The 19,205-nt window shown below is 42.8% G+C and overlaps 1 protein-coding gene across 2 annotated transcripts in view; it reads right to left on the minus strand.

Annotated features, from left to right (window-relative positions):
* MAPK1 (mitogen-activated protein kinase 1) overlaps positions 1–19,205 on the minus strand; it is a 110,012-nt gene that overhangs the window by 7,242 nt on the left and 83,565 nt on the right. Inside the window, exons 5-8 of one of the 2 annotated variants that reach the window (XM_032310395.1) lie at positions 18,866–18,980; positions 18,453–18,584; positions 5,575–5,684; positions 2,933–3,058 (exon numbers count right to left, since the gene is read on the minus strand). In XM_032310395.1, coding sequence (XP_032166286.1) covers positions 2,942–3,058; positions 5,575–5,684; positions 18,453–18,584; positions 18,866–18,980 — 474 coding nt within the window. In that variant the 3' untranslated portion in view covers positions 2,933–2,941. Of the gene's footprint in view, positions 1–2,932; positions 3,059–5,043; positions 5,074–5,574; positions 5,685–18,452; positions 18,585–18,865; positions 18,981–19,205 lie in introns of those variants that run through there. The other variant, XM_032310396.1, reaches the window with a different exon arrangement.

Genomic DNA, 19,205 nt, shown 5'->3' on the forward strand with positions numbered 1-19,205 from the left:
AAATAAATGAATGAAAATCTTAAAAAAAAAAAAAAATCAAATCATTATGCTGTACACCTGAAGCTAATATGTCAATTATGATTCAGTAACAAAAAGCTGGGGGAAAAAGTCAGGCTATAATCATGTACTGTGCCTTTTGCTCCCGTGGCAAAAGTGAACTAAACACAGAGTGACTGTCTTTGCCACCCCTTCCCTGGTAACAAGCCCTAATCCTGGACTCTCATAAAGTGGGGTGGACACTGGCAGCCGCTGTGGCCTCCGTCAGGAGACATCAGGCCAGCAGTTGCGCCCTGAAGCCCTAGGAGCACATTTGCCTTTGTCTCGTTGTCCTGTGGCAGCTGCACTGCCCTCCTCCTCCAGCAGCTGCACGAGTAGTCCCAAGGGTACCTTGCTCTCTGGGTCACCCAATATCCTTAGTGCCCTAGAATCACCTTCCTGATGCTTCAGAAACCAAAGATGCCTATGAGAGAGAGGCGGGCTCCTCGGTAAGCCTGGGCTTCAGCTTCCCATGCAGACCTGACTCCCCAGCCCCACACTGCCAAGCACCTCCCTCCTTCCTGGCATTCTCTCGCACACTAAAAATATGTGTGGCAGTTCTGTTTGTCTTCGTCCCCTACTAAACCGTGTGCTCCTTTGGGGCCAGGTTTAGGTTTGCTCTGCTCCCTAGAGAGTCTAACATGTGCCTGTCCCAGAAGAAGTATGCAGTATGTGTGAGCTCACCAAGAAAAAGATGGAGAAAAACAGAGGCCACCAACGGACTTCAGGAAAATGAGCTGTTAAAAGGATTGTGAAGAAAGAAAAGCAACCGAAGTAGCTCGGCTCAGTATTCTAGGCCAGGGGTCAGAAAACCTGTACTTGTAAAGGGCCAGATAAAACTTTATTTCCAAAACCCTGATGCAGCTGATCTGACCTTGTGCAGACACAGGGAAACAAGCTCTGGGAGAGACAGGACCCTTTCCACTGTGAGCACCAAGCAAAGGGACCAGGATGGAGAACCCAAGGAGACTCAAGTAGTCAAAGCGGTTGGGTCCTGGGGTCTGACTTTTTGTCAGTGAGTGACCCTACAGATCATTATACATAAATACTTTAATAGACTCTAACATCATGGGGTATGAAAGGATAAATGAATCCAAGCCTTGCTAGACTCTGTCCTCCTCAGCCTCTTCCTCATCCCCAAGGGCTTATTTATCAGCTTGTTCCTAATGTCCCACAAGCTGGTGCTTCTTCCACACTTCACTCTGAGTTTGTCTTTTAGGACATGTCCAGTGTCAGGTGCTAGGGTCAGTAAATCTGGAGTCTTTCAGACTTTGCATTTCCTCCACTCTGCCAAACACCACTTCTCGCCTCCACAGCCCTCATCCAAGCCTCTAGCCCTCTGGTCTGGAAGCTCACAGATTCATTTTGAGCTCTTCTCCCACCCAGTCTTCTCCTCCAACCCTTCATGCTTAGATACCAGACTTTTTTTTTTTTTTTTTTAAGATTTTATTTATTTATTTGACAGACAGATCACAAGTGGGCAGAGAGGCAGGCAGAGACAGAGAGAGAGGGGGAAGCAGGCTCCCCGCTGAGCAGAGAGCCTGATGCGGGGCTCGATCCCAGGACCCTGGGATCATGACCTGAGTTAAAGGCAGAGGCTTTAACCCACTGAGCCACCCAGGCGCCCCAAAGTTACCAGACTTCTGAAAACCCCATTTTTTCTCCTCCACACTAGAAGAGTGTACTCTCTACTGGTTCCCAGCCTTACTCTGCCTGATGGTTTCCACGGCCCCCTGAGGCTGAGCTGGCTATGTCAGTCCTCAATTCTCTCTACCCTTCCTTTGTCTTCTGTCCTTAATGACAGGGCTGGGAGACTGTCAACTGTACTGCTGGACTTCACTGGTGACTGGCTTCTGATGGGATTCTGCCAAAGGCCGGCAATGCAGGAAAAGCTAGGTTTCCTTTTTTCTGCTTCTTAGTGACACACGACTTTTGAGGAGGAGGGAGGCTCCTGGTTTCATAGGCACTGGATAGTTAACGGCAGCTTCAGGCTCCAGAGGGCGCCCCCATCAGTGGCAGTACAGGCTCCTGGCCCCATTCACAGCAATAGTGATGCTCTAACAGCTGCAGTTATAGCAGGTGCCCAGCACCCTAGCTGGGCTGTGTGATGATCAAGGAGCCTGGCTAACACCATTTTACTTTTGCTCCTTTAGCTGGAGGCCCCTGGGAACAGCTTCCTGGAGTTACTGCAGGTAACCCCACCCTTTCCTATCCAGCCATTCTAAAGGCCTCTGACCAGTTACACGGTGTCTGTGTGAAACACCCCAAGCAGCTTCTGCTTTTGAGCCTTGCAACTGCCAACCCTCAGCCTGAACCACCGTCTCTAGATCCCAATGTATAAAAACAGAATGGACAGGGCAGGAAGAATGGAGCAGAGACACAGTTCTATCAGACACATACCGCCACAGAAGCCACTCTTCTCTCGCCACCCTCACGGAGCCTCCCGTTTTGCTGCAAGCACAGCAGCCATGTAGCCACCAGCCACCAGGCTGTGCATGACCCTGCTGTCCACGGAGAAACACCTCCAGCCTCTCCTGGGCTGCTCTGTCCGAAGCATTTCTCCAGCAAATGCTTCAGGCCTGGTTGTAATTATTGACTTCGCTGCTCGTTTCTACAGACTTGAACACTATTCTCACTCCTCCACTCCCTCGAGTTTCCACACTATTCTTTCCCCTCTTTATGGATGTTCTCTAAAATCAAGATCTGCATTTCCTTTTTTTTTTAAACACAATTTTGTGAAAATCTTACTGATACCACTGCATTGCTCACCAGACTTTCTGACTTAAGCACAGGAAGCTTCCACATGGAACTCAAGGAAATCTTTCTTTTTAATAACATTTAACTCATATTCTCTCTCCCTCACCAGGGTTTATCATGTGGCTAAAGCTCTAGGTACCTGACAAATTTAAGATCTGTATCCCGGCTGGAATCTAGCTGTCTCTTCGAAGATGAGCTCTTTGAGCTTTTCCTTGGGCAGGTCGTCCAGCTCCATGTCAAACTTGAATGGTGCCTCGGCAATGGGCTGTAGGAGAGGACAGGATGGGGAGCAGACAAGAGTGGTTATGGCAGAGGTAATCATGTACTGATCATAATGTCTGTGGCTTACACTCCAAAATGTATACAGCAGCACTGACATCGATGTAAACCAAGAGCTCTGATAAAGCATTTACGCACCCATATCCCACCTACACGCTCCAAAAGGCACACTTTGTATGAACATGTAATAAATGGATGGGGAGCAACTACATCCATTTTGAACATTCTTCTGAATTTATCACTAATACCAAAATCAATTTCAAATTTTTAAGGCACTAGGTGTTGAAGTAACAGAAATTCACTGTTGTGTAGGTGGTAATGATATGTTTATATAATCAAAAGTCAGGCTACTCAAATCAATGTACTTAAATACATTATTTTTATGTGAAAAAATATTATGAAGCCATTAAAAAATGAAGCTGTAAGGAAGATTAATATCAGAGGGAAATGTGCACGTTTGTGTTAAAGAACATGAAGCCTGTTTTTTGTTTTTTTTTTTTAAATTTAGATACAGAAATATAAGACCGAGAAGAAAATACTCCAAAATCTTAATACCTGTGTAACAAGACTACAAAGTGATCTGTGTCATAGTTTTCTGTGAGTTTTCATTTTTATTTTTCAGCACACTCTATAACTAATCAGAAGGCTATTTAAGTACATATTTAAGGGCGCCTGGGTGGCTCAGTGGGTTAAGCCGCTGCCTTCGGCTCAGGTCATGATCTCAGGGTCCTGGGATCGAGTCCCACATCGGGCTCTCTGCTCGGCAGGGAGCCTGCTTCCCTCTCTCTCTCTCTCTGCCTGCCTCTCCATCTACTTGTGATTTCTCTCTGTCAAATAAATAAATAAAATCTTTAAAAAAAAAAAAAAAGTACATATTTAAAAAGGGGTGCCTGGGTGGCTCAGTCAGTTAAGAGTCTGCATTTGGCTCAGGTCATGATCTCAGGGTCCTGGGATCGAGCCCTACGTGGAGAGTCTCCTTTCCTTCTCCCTTTGCCCCTTTCCCACAACTTGTGTATTTGCTCTCTCTCTCAAACAAATAAAAAAATCTTAAAAAAAAAAGTACATATTTAAAATGTCTCTGTTAAGGAATTCCCATATATATATATATGAAAAAGGAAATCAGTCAATTGATATTATTTATATTTTGATTTTTAAGTACCCCTAAACTAACATAATGTTCTAGAACTAATCTGATGAGGATTCCAGCTGTCAATCAGTGGATGCCTAGTAGTTACCAGGCAATTCTAAATTTTATCCTTGTAATCCTCAAATCAGGCCTTTAGGGTAAGGAAACATGGGACACCAAACTCTGCACTAAGCACTGGTTTCTTGAAAGGGGGTAGAAAATTCATGTCCATGAAAGAAAAACAATACCTAGTTCTCTCTCTCAAGGACAGCTCCATGTGGGTCACACTTGTGTCCTACATATGCCATCTTTCTGGTCTTCCCAACTCCCTAATTGGGTTTGGGGTACTACCCAGGCTTGCGATTAGGACATGGGAGGCTCACAGGGCTAGTCAGAGCTCCAAACCTTACACTATCCCCTCCTTTCCCATTTACAAAATTAGAGGTATCTTTGCAAGCTGCCCCCAGTATTTCTGAGGAGACGGGGACAGAGATGGAAGGGAACTGGTTAGGAAATACTTTCTCTTTTTGACTTGTTCTTTCTCTTTATCAGTTTTTAGCTTTTATACCTTCTCCTTCCCTCTTCCATTTTCCCCTTTAACACACTCTGCTTGGTTCTCCCCGCTTTTAAAACAAGAGTGTGAAGAAGGCTTGGTTTCTACATGTGAGCCTCAACCAGAAAGACCCAAACTTGGGTATATATTGCATTTTTCTTTATTATTGTCCAGAGAATAAAGCCTCAGAAGAGTCAAAGAGGCCAGGAAACTAGGACTTTCCTGGAGAGAACATGACACACAGTATCTTTACCTGGCTGTCCAGCATGTTCCAGAGGCCTGCCACATCCATCTTTGGACTCATTTCTCACCACAAGAGGCTCTTGTATGTATCCCCATCCCCAAGGAGGCACACCAGACATGAAGTCATCAAGTCACAGTGGGAACTATCCAAGCTGCGCACCCCCCTTCACTTTGCAATGCCCCTCCCTAAGCAGGCAGTTGGCCTCCTTTCCACCCTCAGGAAGGCACTCTGATTTAGGTTCCTCTTCCTGCCACAAACCATGACAATGGTCTCTAGTCTTGGACCCCTTATCTGTGCTCCCCTTTATTCATCCATTCCTGCAGCCCCATCCCTGCTGCAGGTGGCCTGGAGGAAACTTTCCAAGATAGAAGGGGCTTGGTGGGTGGGGTGGGGAGAGGTTTCAAGCTGTGCTGACAGTACTGCTCCTCAAGGCAGATGATGTGGGCTACTGAGAGGACCAGGGGTGGCACCATACACCTCTTGGGGTCAGTCTAAGTATGATATCTGGGCCCTTCCTGGTTGGGCCTGCTGCTGGCTGATAGATATCCCTGGAGAAGCAGCCAGGAGTATTGGTCTTACCTCATCACTTGGGTCATAATACTGCTCCAGATACGGATGGGCCAGAGCCTGTTCTACTTCAATCCTCTTGTGAGGGTTGAATGTCAACATTTTGTCCAGTAAATCCAGAGCTACAAAAGAAAGGTTTTGCAGTAGTGAGAAGCCAAAGGAACATTTACTGAATTACTTTCCATTCCCTGCTTAAGTAAACTTGACCGACAAAAAAATGGAACTAAGCATCACCATGGGGAGAACAGCCAACACACTGAGTGACTATTACCTGGGCTTCTGGAGATTATGACCATTTGACAATCACAAATCTAGACTTAGAAAGGTGACATAATCAGCCAAATGCTGAAAATGGAAGACCATAGTTCAAAGCCAATTCTGCCTACAAAACTGAACTTTTCCTAAACCACCATTTTGCTTTGCAGACATCTGAAGGAAAAGTGATATATATTTATTTCTCTTAAGTCAACTCAAAAGTCCTCTCCGCAATGGCCAATTTATCTTTCAACACATATGGAAGGCCTCTAAGGCCATAGAAGACAATGGTCACTTGTCCTCCTGCGTGGTTTCCAGGTCCTGGGTGAGATCTATGTGTGAAGCACGGGCCCCTTGGCCTACTCTGCAGCTTGACATCTTTCTCCAAGACCCAAAACGAAGTATTCTCTCTCTTTTAAAGTTTATTTACTGAAGTAATCTCTAATTTCTACACCCAACATGAGGCTCAAAACCATGACTCCTAGATTAAGAGTCACACGCACTTCTGACTGAGCCAGCCAGGCACCCCCAAAGTATTCTCTTGATCTAGTTGGTAGTCAGCAGCTGAACATTTCTTCCCTGTATAGAGTACAGGAACAGAAAGTGTGGGATCAAAAGGACCAAGAGGGAGGGACAGCTAATGAATGGCTTACCCTGGTGGCCTCCATAGCTAGTGTCAAGCCATGAAGAAAGCCAAAGGTCATGGCTGACAGTGGCTGCAACATGGGTTAAGGGAAATATGACCAAACAGTTCCTATATTTAGTATCAGGAGCGGGTTTCAGTGAGAAAGAATACATGCTAGAAAAGACATTACTGCTCTTTAAAAAAATGTGTGCTTTTATTTAATGATGCTCAGAACAGGGTTTCCAATTTAGGTAGCAGGTCCTTTCCTCAAATTGAAGGCTCTTGACAGGGGGTAGGTAAGGAGCTACCTAGCTCTCTTAAGTCCTAGCTTGCAGCTCTGAGGCACCCCTGAAAAATCGAAGAACTCCAAGGAACAAGTCTGATAATATATTCCAAGTCTGAAAAACTACTAGCAAAATAAAGAATGTTTTCTTTCTTCTTCTTTTTATTTTTAGAGAATGTAGTTATCAATAAAATAAAACCAAAGATGAAAACATTGCCATTTCCTCAACGAAACCTTGTTTCTTACAGTGATAACTTATTAGGTCATTGATCTCATCCATCTGCAAATCAGCACATTATCACTAAGTCCTGAGGAGAACGGAAAAAGAAAATCATTTTAATTATCTACTCACTAAAAACTGTGTTCAATCCTGGAGAGCAGCAGGCCAGTACACAATCTGAATCTCAAGTGCCTAACTGCTGTGTGCCAGGAAGTCAACCTCAGGAGAGCACCGGGAGGCAGAACCTTACTGCCTGAGGTCATTGAAAGAACAGGCATGAGAGGATGTGTGTGCATGTGCACGCGTGTGTGCGTGCCTGCATGTGCACTCAGCTCTGGCTCCTACCTGTGACTTCCCTTGTTGCATGTCACCCACTCAATCTTTAAGACAACTGGGAGATAAATGTCGTAAGCCACATTGTGGACTGTCATGATATATTCCACACAACACATAACTTTGCTCGTGTCCACAAAACTGTAAAAAATTTTTTATGTAGCGCATATTTTTTAAAATAAAATATTTTATTTTTTTATTTGACAGAAAGAGAGAGCACAAGCAGGGAGAGTAGAAGAGGGAGAAGTGGGCTCCCTGGAGCCTGATGTGGGACTTGATCCCAGGACCCAGAGATCATTACCTGAGCTGAAGGCAGCTGTTTAACCAACTGAGCCACCCAGGCGCCCAACAGAGTGCATTTCTACAAATAGTATGTTTTCTGTTTTTGCCTTCCTATCATCTTTTCAATACACATGAGTCTACCATAGGAAATTAGGGAACAGTGACATTTTACTTTGTGGGCTAGAGAACTTTTCAGAGCAGAGGAGGCTCTTAGGAATCTAGGAGGCTCTTAGGGTGTTGAACGAAACACTGTCAGGACCGGAAAGATCTACATCCCCACTGCCATAATGCGAGGTCTCAGGGTCCATGAACAGCCTAGGTTTCAGAGGCGGCTCTCTCCAAAGTCAGGATAGTACAGCACAATGGTCAATAACTCAGGTACCTCTGGCCTTAATGCCAGGCCCCACAGAACCCCAGGCAGATATATGAACACATGACATACCAGTTTTTCAGACTTGTTGCACATTCCAGTCCTACTATCTGTAACCCAGATAATAAACCTATCCCATCTACTGTTCCCAACCACTGACTGCTCCCCGCTACCATAAAAGAACTGAGACATTCCCCAAGAATTTTAAAAGATTTATTTATAAATTTGAGAGTGTGCGTGCGTGTGCGTGCAGGGGCAGAGGGGGGAAAGACAGAATCCCAAGCAGACTCCACACTGAGCGCAGAGCCTGATGTGGGACTCAATCTCATGACCCTGAAATCATGACCTGAGCCAAAACCAAGAGTCAAACACTTCATCAACTGAGCCATCCAGGAACCTCTCCCCAAGAACTTTCTTGAGGGATGAGAAGTCATTTGGCCTTTTGTCCAATTAGACACCATCTGTCAGGAAAAATCCAGGAAGGTCTGACCACAAGTCAGATCTTAACAGCATTATTTCTAAGCCATTGGGGCATACTTTCCCCCTCCAAACCTTGTTGATACTAATAGGGAAGCACTTCAAGGCAGCTGGTATTTGGCAGCTTAAGCGGCTCTAAAATAGACCTTTTCGTTCTCTCAAGTTGAATTCTAGGCCCTTAAACCTATAGGCAAAAATCGCAAAGGAAGATAGCTTTTTTCTGCTACTTGAAAAATAACTGGATCTCCAGCTTCCTTTTATTGCTAGTGCTATTTCTGCATTATTCACAGCTACAGAAGGGGAAAAGGAGAGAAACGGGAAGCAGCTGGCAGGTGCTGATCCCACAGTCAGAGTGCCCAGCCTCCCTCCTCCCACGTCACACAGCAATCCACTGGCACCACTCAGATGGCATGAATCATTCTGCCTGTGCATATGCTTCCTTGGATACAGGTTTTATTTCCCCTAAAAGGCTGGAAGTCCCTTCAAGGCTGGGGTTAAATCTGACCACGATCCCTGACTCTCCTTGGTAGCCTCCTAGAACCCCATACCTTCTCTTTAACTTTAGTGGGTACACAGCAACATGACCCTGCTCTGCCCATCTGGTCCTTCAGCCTTTTTTCTTTCCCATCTCAGCCCAGACCCTGGGGTGAGTCATATGACTGGCTCTCCACAGCATCACTGCGGGTCCATCTCACCTATCCAGCAAAACTCTCATCCAAGATCAAGGCTGCAACCTGTCACTCCCATCCTCAGCCTGAATTTCTGAGTAGGGCCAGAGAAAAAGACCTAGCTGTTCAAACTGTGCCACTGCAACAATGCTTCTCAAACTTCCCAGTCTTAGAATCCTGCTCTTAAAACCTACTGATGATTGATCTTAAGAAGCAGTTAGTTCAGTCACAGTTCAAACTGTACAAGCACTTTTCTCTGAGGAAAAACCACTGCATTTGGCATGTGGCAGACATGATCTATGTGTCTATGTTCTCATTTTGTCACACACAATGTGCACAAAACGTGTGAGAAGGACGAGATTTAACAAAGCAAGTACTTTTTACTGCTCTGTCAGGGACATTCTTAGGTGCAGTTGGCACTGGTTTTTGGCTATTAGGGCATGACACTGCCACTGCCTTGTCCTGGGTCGAGGTGCTGGCAGTCTTGCTCACCACTGCTTCAGCACCAAGAGTGCAGCTGGCAGCACAGAGAAAGTGTGAGAACACCTTAGTGTTACTGTGAAAATAGTTTTGACCCTATGGACACCCTGAAAGGACTTGTGGAGGACCTCAGAGGTCTAAGGAACATACTACAGAGAACTGTGTATCATACAAACTCAAGATTTTTTTTTTAAAGATTTTATTTATTTATTTGACAGAGATCACAGGTAGGCAGAGAGGCAGGCAGAGAGAGAGAGGAAGGGAAGCAGGCTCCCTGCTAAGCAGAGAGCCCGACGCAGGGCTCAATCCCAGGACCCTGGGATCACGACATGAGCTGAAGGCAGAGGCTTTAACCCACTGAGCCACCCAGGCACCCCCAAACTCAAGATTTTTAATCTTAACAAGGCCTCCCAATGTTCTGGGGGCACCTCTGCTCAGGTGCTTTTCTAGTCTAAGATTCTTCCCAACTCACACAGCTTGAATCATACCCTTCCTGCCCTGTGAACCTCGTTACTCTGTGCAGGTATTACTGAGGGTGCTGAGAAAACAGAGGTCCCCAGGAGCAACCCTCCTGGATGTCCTTCTACCAGATTCACACATGTCCTTACTGCAGAAAGAGGAGACTCTCTCCCTGATCGAAGTCAAATCTCCCACTGTGTAGCCCAGCTCCCCCTCATCTGGACCAGTTGTTTCTGTCTGCAATTTCCATTTCAAACTTCCCATTCACACTGAGTGCTTCAACTAGTTCTTTTTTTTTTTTTTTAAAGACTTATGTGAGAGAGAGGGAGCACATGAGCACAAGCATGCATGTGTTGGGGGAGGGGTGGAGAGGGAGAGAGAATCTCAAGCAGACTCCCAGCTGAGCACGGAGCCTGGCAGTCGGTCTCACAATCCTGAGATCATGACCTAAGCCTGAACCAAGAGTCCCATGCTCAACCAACTGAGCCATGCACGTGCCCCTCAAATACTTTTATCCAGTCACCAATGATCCCTTAGCTGGAAGCCTCTGTTCCATGGAGACTGCTGAGCATGTCCACTTTCTCATGATGCCATCTACTGCTTCTGTGAAATATGCACTAGTTATTTTCTTTGTCCATCATTCTTTCCAGTTTTCAAGAGTTCCTACTTCTATTCCATTGGCCATTGAAGGTTTGTGTTCTCAAGCTCTGAGACATCATTCCTCTTACCCTCTCAACCTCCTGTATGATTCCAAAGCAGACTGATAAATACAACTCTCTGTAGGCAGTAAAAGTATCTAGCTTATGACCCATTCACAACTAATATATGTATTTACAGATGCAGCAAGAGTCTGGAAGCTCTTCAAACAGGTTATCTGAGAAAAGGAGACAGACTTCTTACATGAACTGCACTTTCTTAATTTCAAAAAATAAACAGATGCAAGAAGAAAAGAACTCTTGGCTTTCCTGTCAGGGCCCACTGCCCCTCATTTTCTGTGGAGCTGCGCTTGCCATGGGAAGATCTCAGGCTCACCCACACTTCCTGGTTGTGCCATGAGAATGGTGACAATAGCTTAGCCACGTTTCAACTTGATTCCCTTGGCCACAAAGAGTGGTCAGGGATGAGTACAAAGAAGCCGTGAGTCCCACAGTGGGGCTGAAACTATCAGGAAACAGGTCAATGTGACCAGGAGCTGCTGGGTCGCCATCTTGTCACCACAAGAAAAGAGCTAACAATAAAGACATCAGAGAAGAAGGCAAGAGGTCCAGATTTCTTGTCAAAGTGGCTATCCCCTGGAATCCAAACATCACGGGACCTGTCAAGTTATGAGAGCCAGTACAGTCCTCCTTCAGGCCTAAGCTGTTGGCAGTAGGTTCTTATGAAGTGGAACCAAGAAAGCCTTAAACAGCTGACCCTCTAGTCCATAAATGAGTCATCCAAGATCCCATCTCTCAGCACCCACAACCCCATCGCTCAATGTAACACTGAATCTTCTGAAGTATTTTTTAGAATTTTTCTCTGCATGTTCTTTTACATAGCTGAGATCATACCTTATATAAAAAATGCTATATTATTTCCCCAGTAAATACTGTTCATTAATATTTTCCTATGCTATAAAAACTTTGTTAAGAATCACTTTTAGTGACTTTATGATATTCCTTTAAGCAGAGGCAGCACAGTTACCTCAACGATTCAATTAACATTTAGCCTTTAGGTGTCCTTAAATTTAATATGCCCAAATCAAAGTCTCAACTGCCACTCTCTAAAACGTTCTTCCTACTTTCCTCACCTCTTTCTTCATGTAAATTGTGTTCTTATCCTTTGCTCATTTATTTATCCATTGAGGTCTTAGATTTCTCTGTTCTTCAGGCACAACTAATATTAATGATGAGTCCAACATCAATAAACTAATAATTCATGTAACTCTCCCAAATTTACCCTATGAGGTGGGAAATGCAATTTGTTCCAATTTTGAGATGAGGAAATTGTGAGACAGAGAAGTTAAATTACTTGTCCGAAGTCAAAGATTTGAGGTGGTGGGGTCCATTTGAATTCAGGGGCCAATTCTAGAGCACAACCTAAACCACGGTGCTAAGCTGCCTTAACATTAATAGTTTTAGGATAGGGATCCATCAAATGCTTTTCAATTTGGAACATTTTATACCTATTGCTCACACCTGACCTAGCTAATCTATTTTAAGTCTTAAACCTTATGTGATCAAATCTACTATTTTTCTCTTATGTTTGTTTTCTTGTATGTTTTTACAGCCTCGGAAGATAGTCTTTCTCTAAAATACTGAATATGCTAAGTATCGTTGGCTTTTAATGCCATGATTTTTTTAAAACGTATTAGATCATCAATTTTTTTGGAATTCACTTTGAAGTATGAGTAATGATTTAAATTCATTTTCTTCCAAACAGTTATTCAACTAGCCCAGTACCATCTGTTGAATAATAATTTCTTCCCCCTCACTGGAGTAATTTTGGAGAGAATCCTAAGCTACACTCCTTTGAAGAAAAATCTACAATACTACTGTTCAAAGGATTCAGCAATCAGAAATTTCTAACAAATATGTGAAAAATATTCAATCTCAGGCTTTTTTTTTTTTTTTTTTTTTTATAAACTAAGCTCTACACAAACATAGGGCTTGAACTCAGAACCCTAAGATCAAGAGTTGCATGCTCTACTGTCTGAGGCAGCCAGGTGTCCCTTCTCAGTCTAATTAAAGAAAACAAATTAAAATGTCACTTCTCCATTTGGTTGGTCCCAAAGACTGCTGGAACAAAAGATGTACAGAACTCCCAAACTGCCCTCCAGAGAGACTCAACCAATTTACATGCTATCAGCTGTCTCTGAAAACATCTGTTTTTTCCCACAGCCTTGACCACATGGTGGGTCATCAAACTTTTTTTTTAGACTTTTTTTTTTTTTTAATTTATTTGACAGATAGAGATCACAAGAATGCAGAGAGGCAGACAGAGAAACAGAGGAGGAAGCAGGCTCCTTGCTGAGCAGAGAGTCCGATGTGGGGCTCTATTCCAGGACCCTGAGATCATGACCTGAACCAAAGGCAGAGGTTTTAACCCACTGAGCCACCCAGGTGCCCTGGTCATCAAACTTTTTTTTAGACTTTTTTTTTTTTTTTTAAATTTATTTGACAGATAGAGATCACAAGAATGCAGAGAGGCAGACAGAGAAACAGAGGAGGAAGCAGGCTCCTTGCTGAGCAGAGAGTCCGATGTGGGGCTCTATTCCAGGACCCTGAGATCATGACCTGAGCCAAAGGCAGAGGCTTTAACCCACTGAGCCACCCAGGTGCCCTGGTCATCAAACTTTTGATGCTTTCTTCTACTGTTACGAGTGTGTTTTTTTTTTTTTAAGGGGGGGGGGTATTACCGATCTTTCAATGTTCACACCTCATATAATAAAAATGAATACCTTTTCCCTCATATTTGAGATATTTACATTTCCTTTTTTTAAAAACTATCATTAACCGGACTTAAAAGTGCCAGTGTTTCCGCTTCAGAATTTTAGTGTTGTGAGTCCCTGAAGTCTTACATTCATCTATTTATGTCATTTTTGTACAGATTCAGACTATTAGCTCCCTGCAGGCAGGTAATCAGTTTTATTGCTGTTCTAAGTCCAGGGCCTTGGAACCCCAATGGCACAGAACACTCAGATCTATTTATTAAATAATGAATTTATGTATGTTATAGTAAAAAACTAAAAACAACCTGGTGGCAGATTAAATATGGCCAAAAATTCTTTGCAGCTCTTCCCATCAATGGGTGGATTTATTTCTCCACCAACTGAATTTGGGCTGACCTTGTAGTTTGCTTTGACCAACAGATTGCTACAGAAGTGTCTGCTATTTTAAGACTTTGCAGTTTCTGTTCTTTCTCTTTTGGAATATTTCTGCCATCAGAAGCAGCCCAGTTGGGTCTACTGTAAGATGACAGGAAATGACATAAACGAGAAGCAACTGTAAGATATGGTGAGGCCACCTCAGACCATGCAACTTGGAGCAAGATGAGCAGACCCACTAGGCTGTGCCTGGGTCAATGGACTTAGGAACAAATATATGGTGGTCTTATAAGGTGCCAGACTGTGGAGTAGTTTGTTACACGGTAACAGATAACTAAAGTGAACTTCAATGTCCAATATGAGACTAGTTAAAGACACTCTGAGTCATCACTACAAGGGAATACTATGTACCACTTTTCATAACTAGGGATACTGAAAGATCTCCAAGATACATTAATGAAAAAAATTCAGTCTTGAGATCTCAGAATCCAGACCTACAAATTCCAGTGGTCTGGACTTTTATATAACCCTGTGATGCAGGTCCTACTACTAACTATTTTATAAACAGGAGGGGCACCTGGGTGGCTCAGTAGGTTAAGCCTCTGACTCTTGATTTCAGCATAGGTCATGGGTCTTGGGGTCCTGGGATTGAACCCTGTATCAGACTTTGAGCTCAGGGCAAAGATTCTCAGCTTGAGAGTCTCTCCCTCTACCCCTCCCCCGACACACAGGCACGATCTCTCTCAAATAAAGAAATAAATCTTAAAAAAATTTTTTTTAAATAAATAAATAAGTAAATAAGTAAATGGGAAAAATTGAGGCCCAGAGAGGTTAAGTAGTTTGTTTAAAGTTCACACAGCTAGGAAGTAGCTGGGCTATGAACAGAAACTAGGAGCTCTGGCTGGAAAGCTCCAGTTTCGAACACATGATGCTACACAGCTCACTCTGGCACTACCAACTCCCATTTCCCCCTTTCTTTATTCTAGTTATAGTCCCTCCCTGCGTCACTATTTTTACCCAAGGACTACATTTCAAAATTAACTTCCTGAATTTTAGTAACGTTTATTGTTATCTAAATGAACAAATCTCAGAGTTCATAGCTTTAACCTAAGGACAGTAAGCTAAATAAAAATCTCAAATAATTTGATACAAATCACAACTAACAATAAAAAAGTGAGTAAACAAACAGGAGGGAAGCCTGGAGATCTACTTATTACAAAGTCTTTTTTTTTTTTTTTAAAGATTTTACTTATTTATTTGACAGAGAGCACAAGTAGGCAGACAGGCAGGCAGAGAGAGGGGAGGAGGAAGCAGGCTCCCCGCTGAGCAGCGAGCCCGACACAGGGCTCGATCCCAGGACCCCGGAACCATGACCTGAGCCAAAGGCAGAGACCCAACGCACTGAGCCACCAAGTTGCCCCTATTATAAAGTCTTAATTATGCAATTTTGTTATGTATCCACCTCTTAAAAAAAGGCAACTTAGGAAATAAGATTTAGGTAACATGCTTGGGACAATACAGAATACAAACCAATCTAATCAGTAACACATGCAATGCACTTGAAAGTATAATTTTTAAAAATCTTATAATTATAATGCATTACGTAATTACAAAAGTATAACTAAATAGGTAAAAGCTGCACACACCCTGGAACAGCAAATGTTAAAGGTTACTTTGGGATTCTGGTAATTAAGGGTGTTTCTTTTACCTATTCTTTCTATACTTCCAAACTGTCGCCCATGATAATACACTACCTTTATATCAAAGATTTTAAAAGACAGTTCCTCTAATACCCAAAATAAATTCAGTTTTATTTTATTTTATTTAAGATTTTATTTGACAGAGAGAGAGAGAGAGAGAGAGACAGCGAGAGAGGGAACACAAGTAGGGAAGTGGGAGGGGGAGAAACAGGCTTCCTGTTGAACAGGGAGCCTGACTCGGGGCTCGATCCCAGGGCCCTGGGGACATGACCTGAGCCAAAGGCAGATGCTTAATGACTGAGCCACCCCAAAACAAATTCTATTTTAGACAACAGAGTGTTTCTGAACCTTGGCTCAGGTTAGTACATAAAACAAATTCAACATCTAAGCTGACAGTTACTAAAGTAAACAAAGAAACACACACAGTAGCAAAAGTTAGAAAAAGCTGAATTTCCAAGATTGATGAAATGTTGCTGTTTTTAAGTAGGCTCCACACCTAACATGGAGATTGAACTCATGGCCCTGAGGTTAAGAGTTGCATAATCTACGGACTGAGCCATCCAGGTGCCCCTGAATGAAATGTTTTAAAATCATTAAAGAAAAGCCAGATCTATGTACTAACCTGGAAGGACACTCAAACACAATCTATTAACAGTGACCCTTAGGGAATTATAAAAGATTTTTACCTTTTTAGTTGAATATTCCTAAAACTTCTGAATTTTTACCAAAAATGTTAGCTTATAAAACAATTATTTAGGGCGCCTGGGTGGCTCAGTGGGTTAAGCCGCTGCCTTCGGCTCAGGTCATGATCTCAGGGTCCTGGGATCGAGTCCCGCATCGGGCTCTCTGCTCAGCAGGGAGCCTGCTTCCTCCTCTCTCTCTCTCTGCCTGCGTCTCTGCCTACTTGTGATCTCTCTGTCAAATAAATAAATAAAATCTTTAAAAAAAAATATTTATAGAAAGGAAATTTTAGGTAAAAATATAGATATGTATGAAGATAAAGCTGTGGAAGAACAAGCACCAAGGTGCTGGCAAGCTGCTTTCTTCTCTCTGGTTTCAAATTCTGATTTCTTCTTCCACTTTGAAGGACCCTTGTGATTACAGTGGGACCACTGAGATAATCCACAATCTCCTTCTTCTTAAAATCAGGTGATAAGCAACCTTAATTCCGTCTGTAACCTTAATTTCTCTTTGCTATGTCACCTAACATATTCACAGATCCTCGGGATTAGGATGTGGACATCTTTGAGGAGGGGGTCATTACTTTGCCTACCACAATTTTGTAATAGTATAAAGTTTTTTAAAACAGCCAGCTATTAAAAACCAAACAACCCAACCACCTAATATATTTAACAGACACATGCTAAATGGGGATAAAAGATAACATAATTATTAAACAAAGGTAACTTAAAATGTAAAAGGGTAAAATGAAATACATTGCCTCTTTCTTTTATGGATGAGGGCTCTTGGTATTTTATCTAAGAAATCTTGGTTTATCCTGGGGTCATGAAGATTGTGTTCTGTTTTCTTCTCAAAGCTTAATAGTTTTGGGCCTTATATTTAGGCCTATGTTCCATTTTTAGGTTTTTATTTGGGGGCGGTATAGATGTTTAATTCTTCCTGCATCATTTGTTGAAGAAACTGACATAGGCAATAATACTGATAACTTTCGGGGTGCCTAGGTGCCTCAATTGGTTAAGCTTCCTACTCTTGATTTTGGCTCAGGTCATGATCTCAGTCATGATATCGAACCCTGTAACCTGCTTAAAAGTCTCTCTCTCCCTCTGCCCCTCCATGCCCTACATGCTTGCACACATGTGTGCTCTCTCAAGAAAGGAAAGAAGGAAGGAGAAAGGGAGGGAAGGAAAGAAAGAAAGAATGAATGAATACTGGTAACTCTTTAAAAAAAAGTAGCAAAGAGGACGGGGGTTGAGGAGTGACAAAAATGGGTGAAGAGGGGGCGCCCGGGTGGCTCAGTGGGTTAAAGCCTCTGCTTTCGGCTCGGGTCGTGATCCCGGGGTCCTGGGACTGAGCCCTATATCGGCCTCTCTGCTCAGCGGGGAGCCTGCTTCCTCCTCCCCTCTCTCTGCCTGCCTCTCTGCCTACTTGTGATCTCTGTCTGTCAAATAAATAAATAAAATCTTTAAAAAAAAAAAAATGGGTGAAGAGGATTAAAGGGCACAAACTTCCAATCCTAAAAGTAAATAAGTCACAGGGACAAAAAACAGAGCATAGGGAATAGAGTCAATAATATTGTAATGTGCTTATCATGGTGAGCATTTCATAATGTATATAATTACAGAATCACTATGCTGTGTACCTGAAATGAATTTTTTATTGTATGTTACCTACAATTTAAAAAAGAAAAAAAAACTTTTTTGGAAAGGAGCAAAGAGGAGCACCTGCCTGGCTCAATGGGTAGAGCATGTGACCCCTGACCTCAAGATTTTAAGTTTGCACCCCATGTTGGGTGTAGAGCATACTACAAAAAAGAATAAAATAAGGGATGCCTGGGTGGCTCAGTTGATTAAGTGTATGACTCTAGATTTTGGCTCAGGTCATGATCTCAGAGTTGTGAGATCAAGCCACACGTCAGGCTCCATGATCAGTGTGGAGTCGGCTTGCCCCTCTCCTTGTGCTCCTCCAACTCCTGCACTCTCTCTTTCTCTTGCTCAAATAAAGAAAAGTCTTAAAAAAAAAAAGAATAAAATAAAAATAAAAGCAAAGGTGGAAAACTATACAATCATTCATAAATTCCTGTACCCTACTGCCCCTGCTTGCAAATAAAAGGTAAAAAAGAGTAAGTACTAAATAAGGTATTACCCAATTGCCACAGACTTAACTTTTCAGGCCAGTGACCTAATGATTTAACTAATAAAACAAGCAAGCAAAAAATTAAGTCTAAGAAAAATAATCAATAAAATAATATTTACCTTTGGAATCAGCATTTGGGAACAGCCTGTTCCATGGCACCTTATTTTTGTGTGGAAGAGAAAGCAAGTAGTTTCTAGCTTTTAAATTTATTATACAGTTCAGGTCTTCCTGTGATGGGGATCCAAGAATACCTATCAGATAAAATAATGAGCTGTTAATTATACAGACTCAGGCCGACTGACCTTCTGGCTGTGGACACAATGGACCCTGATAACTGTTTTCTTACCATCTCCCCATGCTTACCTTTCTTAAAAGTTTTCACAAGGATCCTTAATATTTGGAATCAAGCAAGATTACAGACTCATAGGTTAAAGGGATGTCAGAACTATTCTAGTTTCATGAAATGACTCTTATGTAAACTGTGGCAGGTGAACTGAGTAAATCTAGCTCCTAAAATGTTTGGTAACCTTACCCAGTATGTGGTTCAGCTGGTCGAGATAATGCTTCCCAGGGAAGATGGGCCTGTTGGACAGCATCTCTGCCAGAATGCAGCCTACAGACCAAATATCAATGGACTTGGTATAGCCCTGTAGTGGGAAGGGAGAAAAGACTGAGAATATATGTAATGTTACAGGACACAGTGAGATCCTCCTACAGAACAGGTACATGGCTGACAGGAATTTTACCTTCTCCTTTGGCTCTATAATTCAGAAATAAGAGAAGAGAGTGTGCAGATACAAATAATAATTTGGCTTTCTTCTAAGTTGTTGGACAACGAAGATTACTTGATTTTATTTCTCTCTTCAAAGTTG

This window comes from Mustela erminea, chromosome 13 (genome assembly GCF_009829155.1).
Source record: "Mustela erminea isolate mMusErm1 chromosome 13, mMusErm1.Pri, whole genome shotgun sequence".
NCBI classification, from domain to species: Eukaryota; Metazoa; Chordata; class Mammalia; order Carnivora; family Mustelidae; genus Mustela; species Mustela erminea.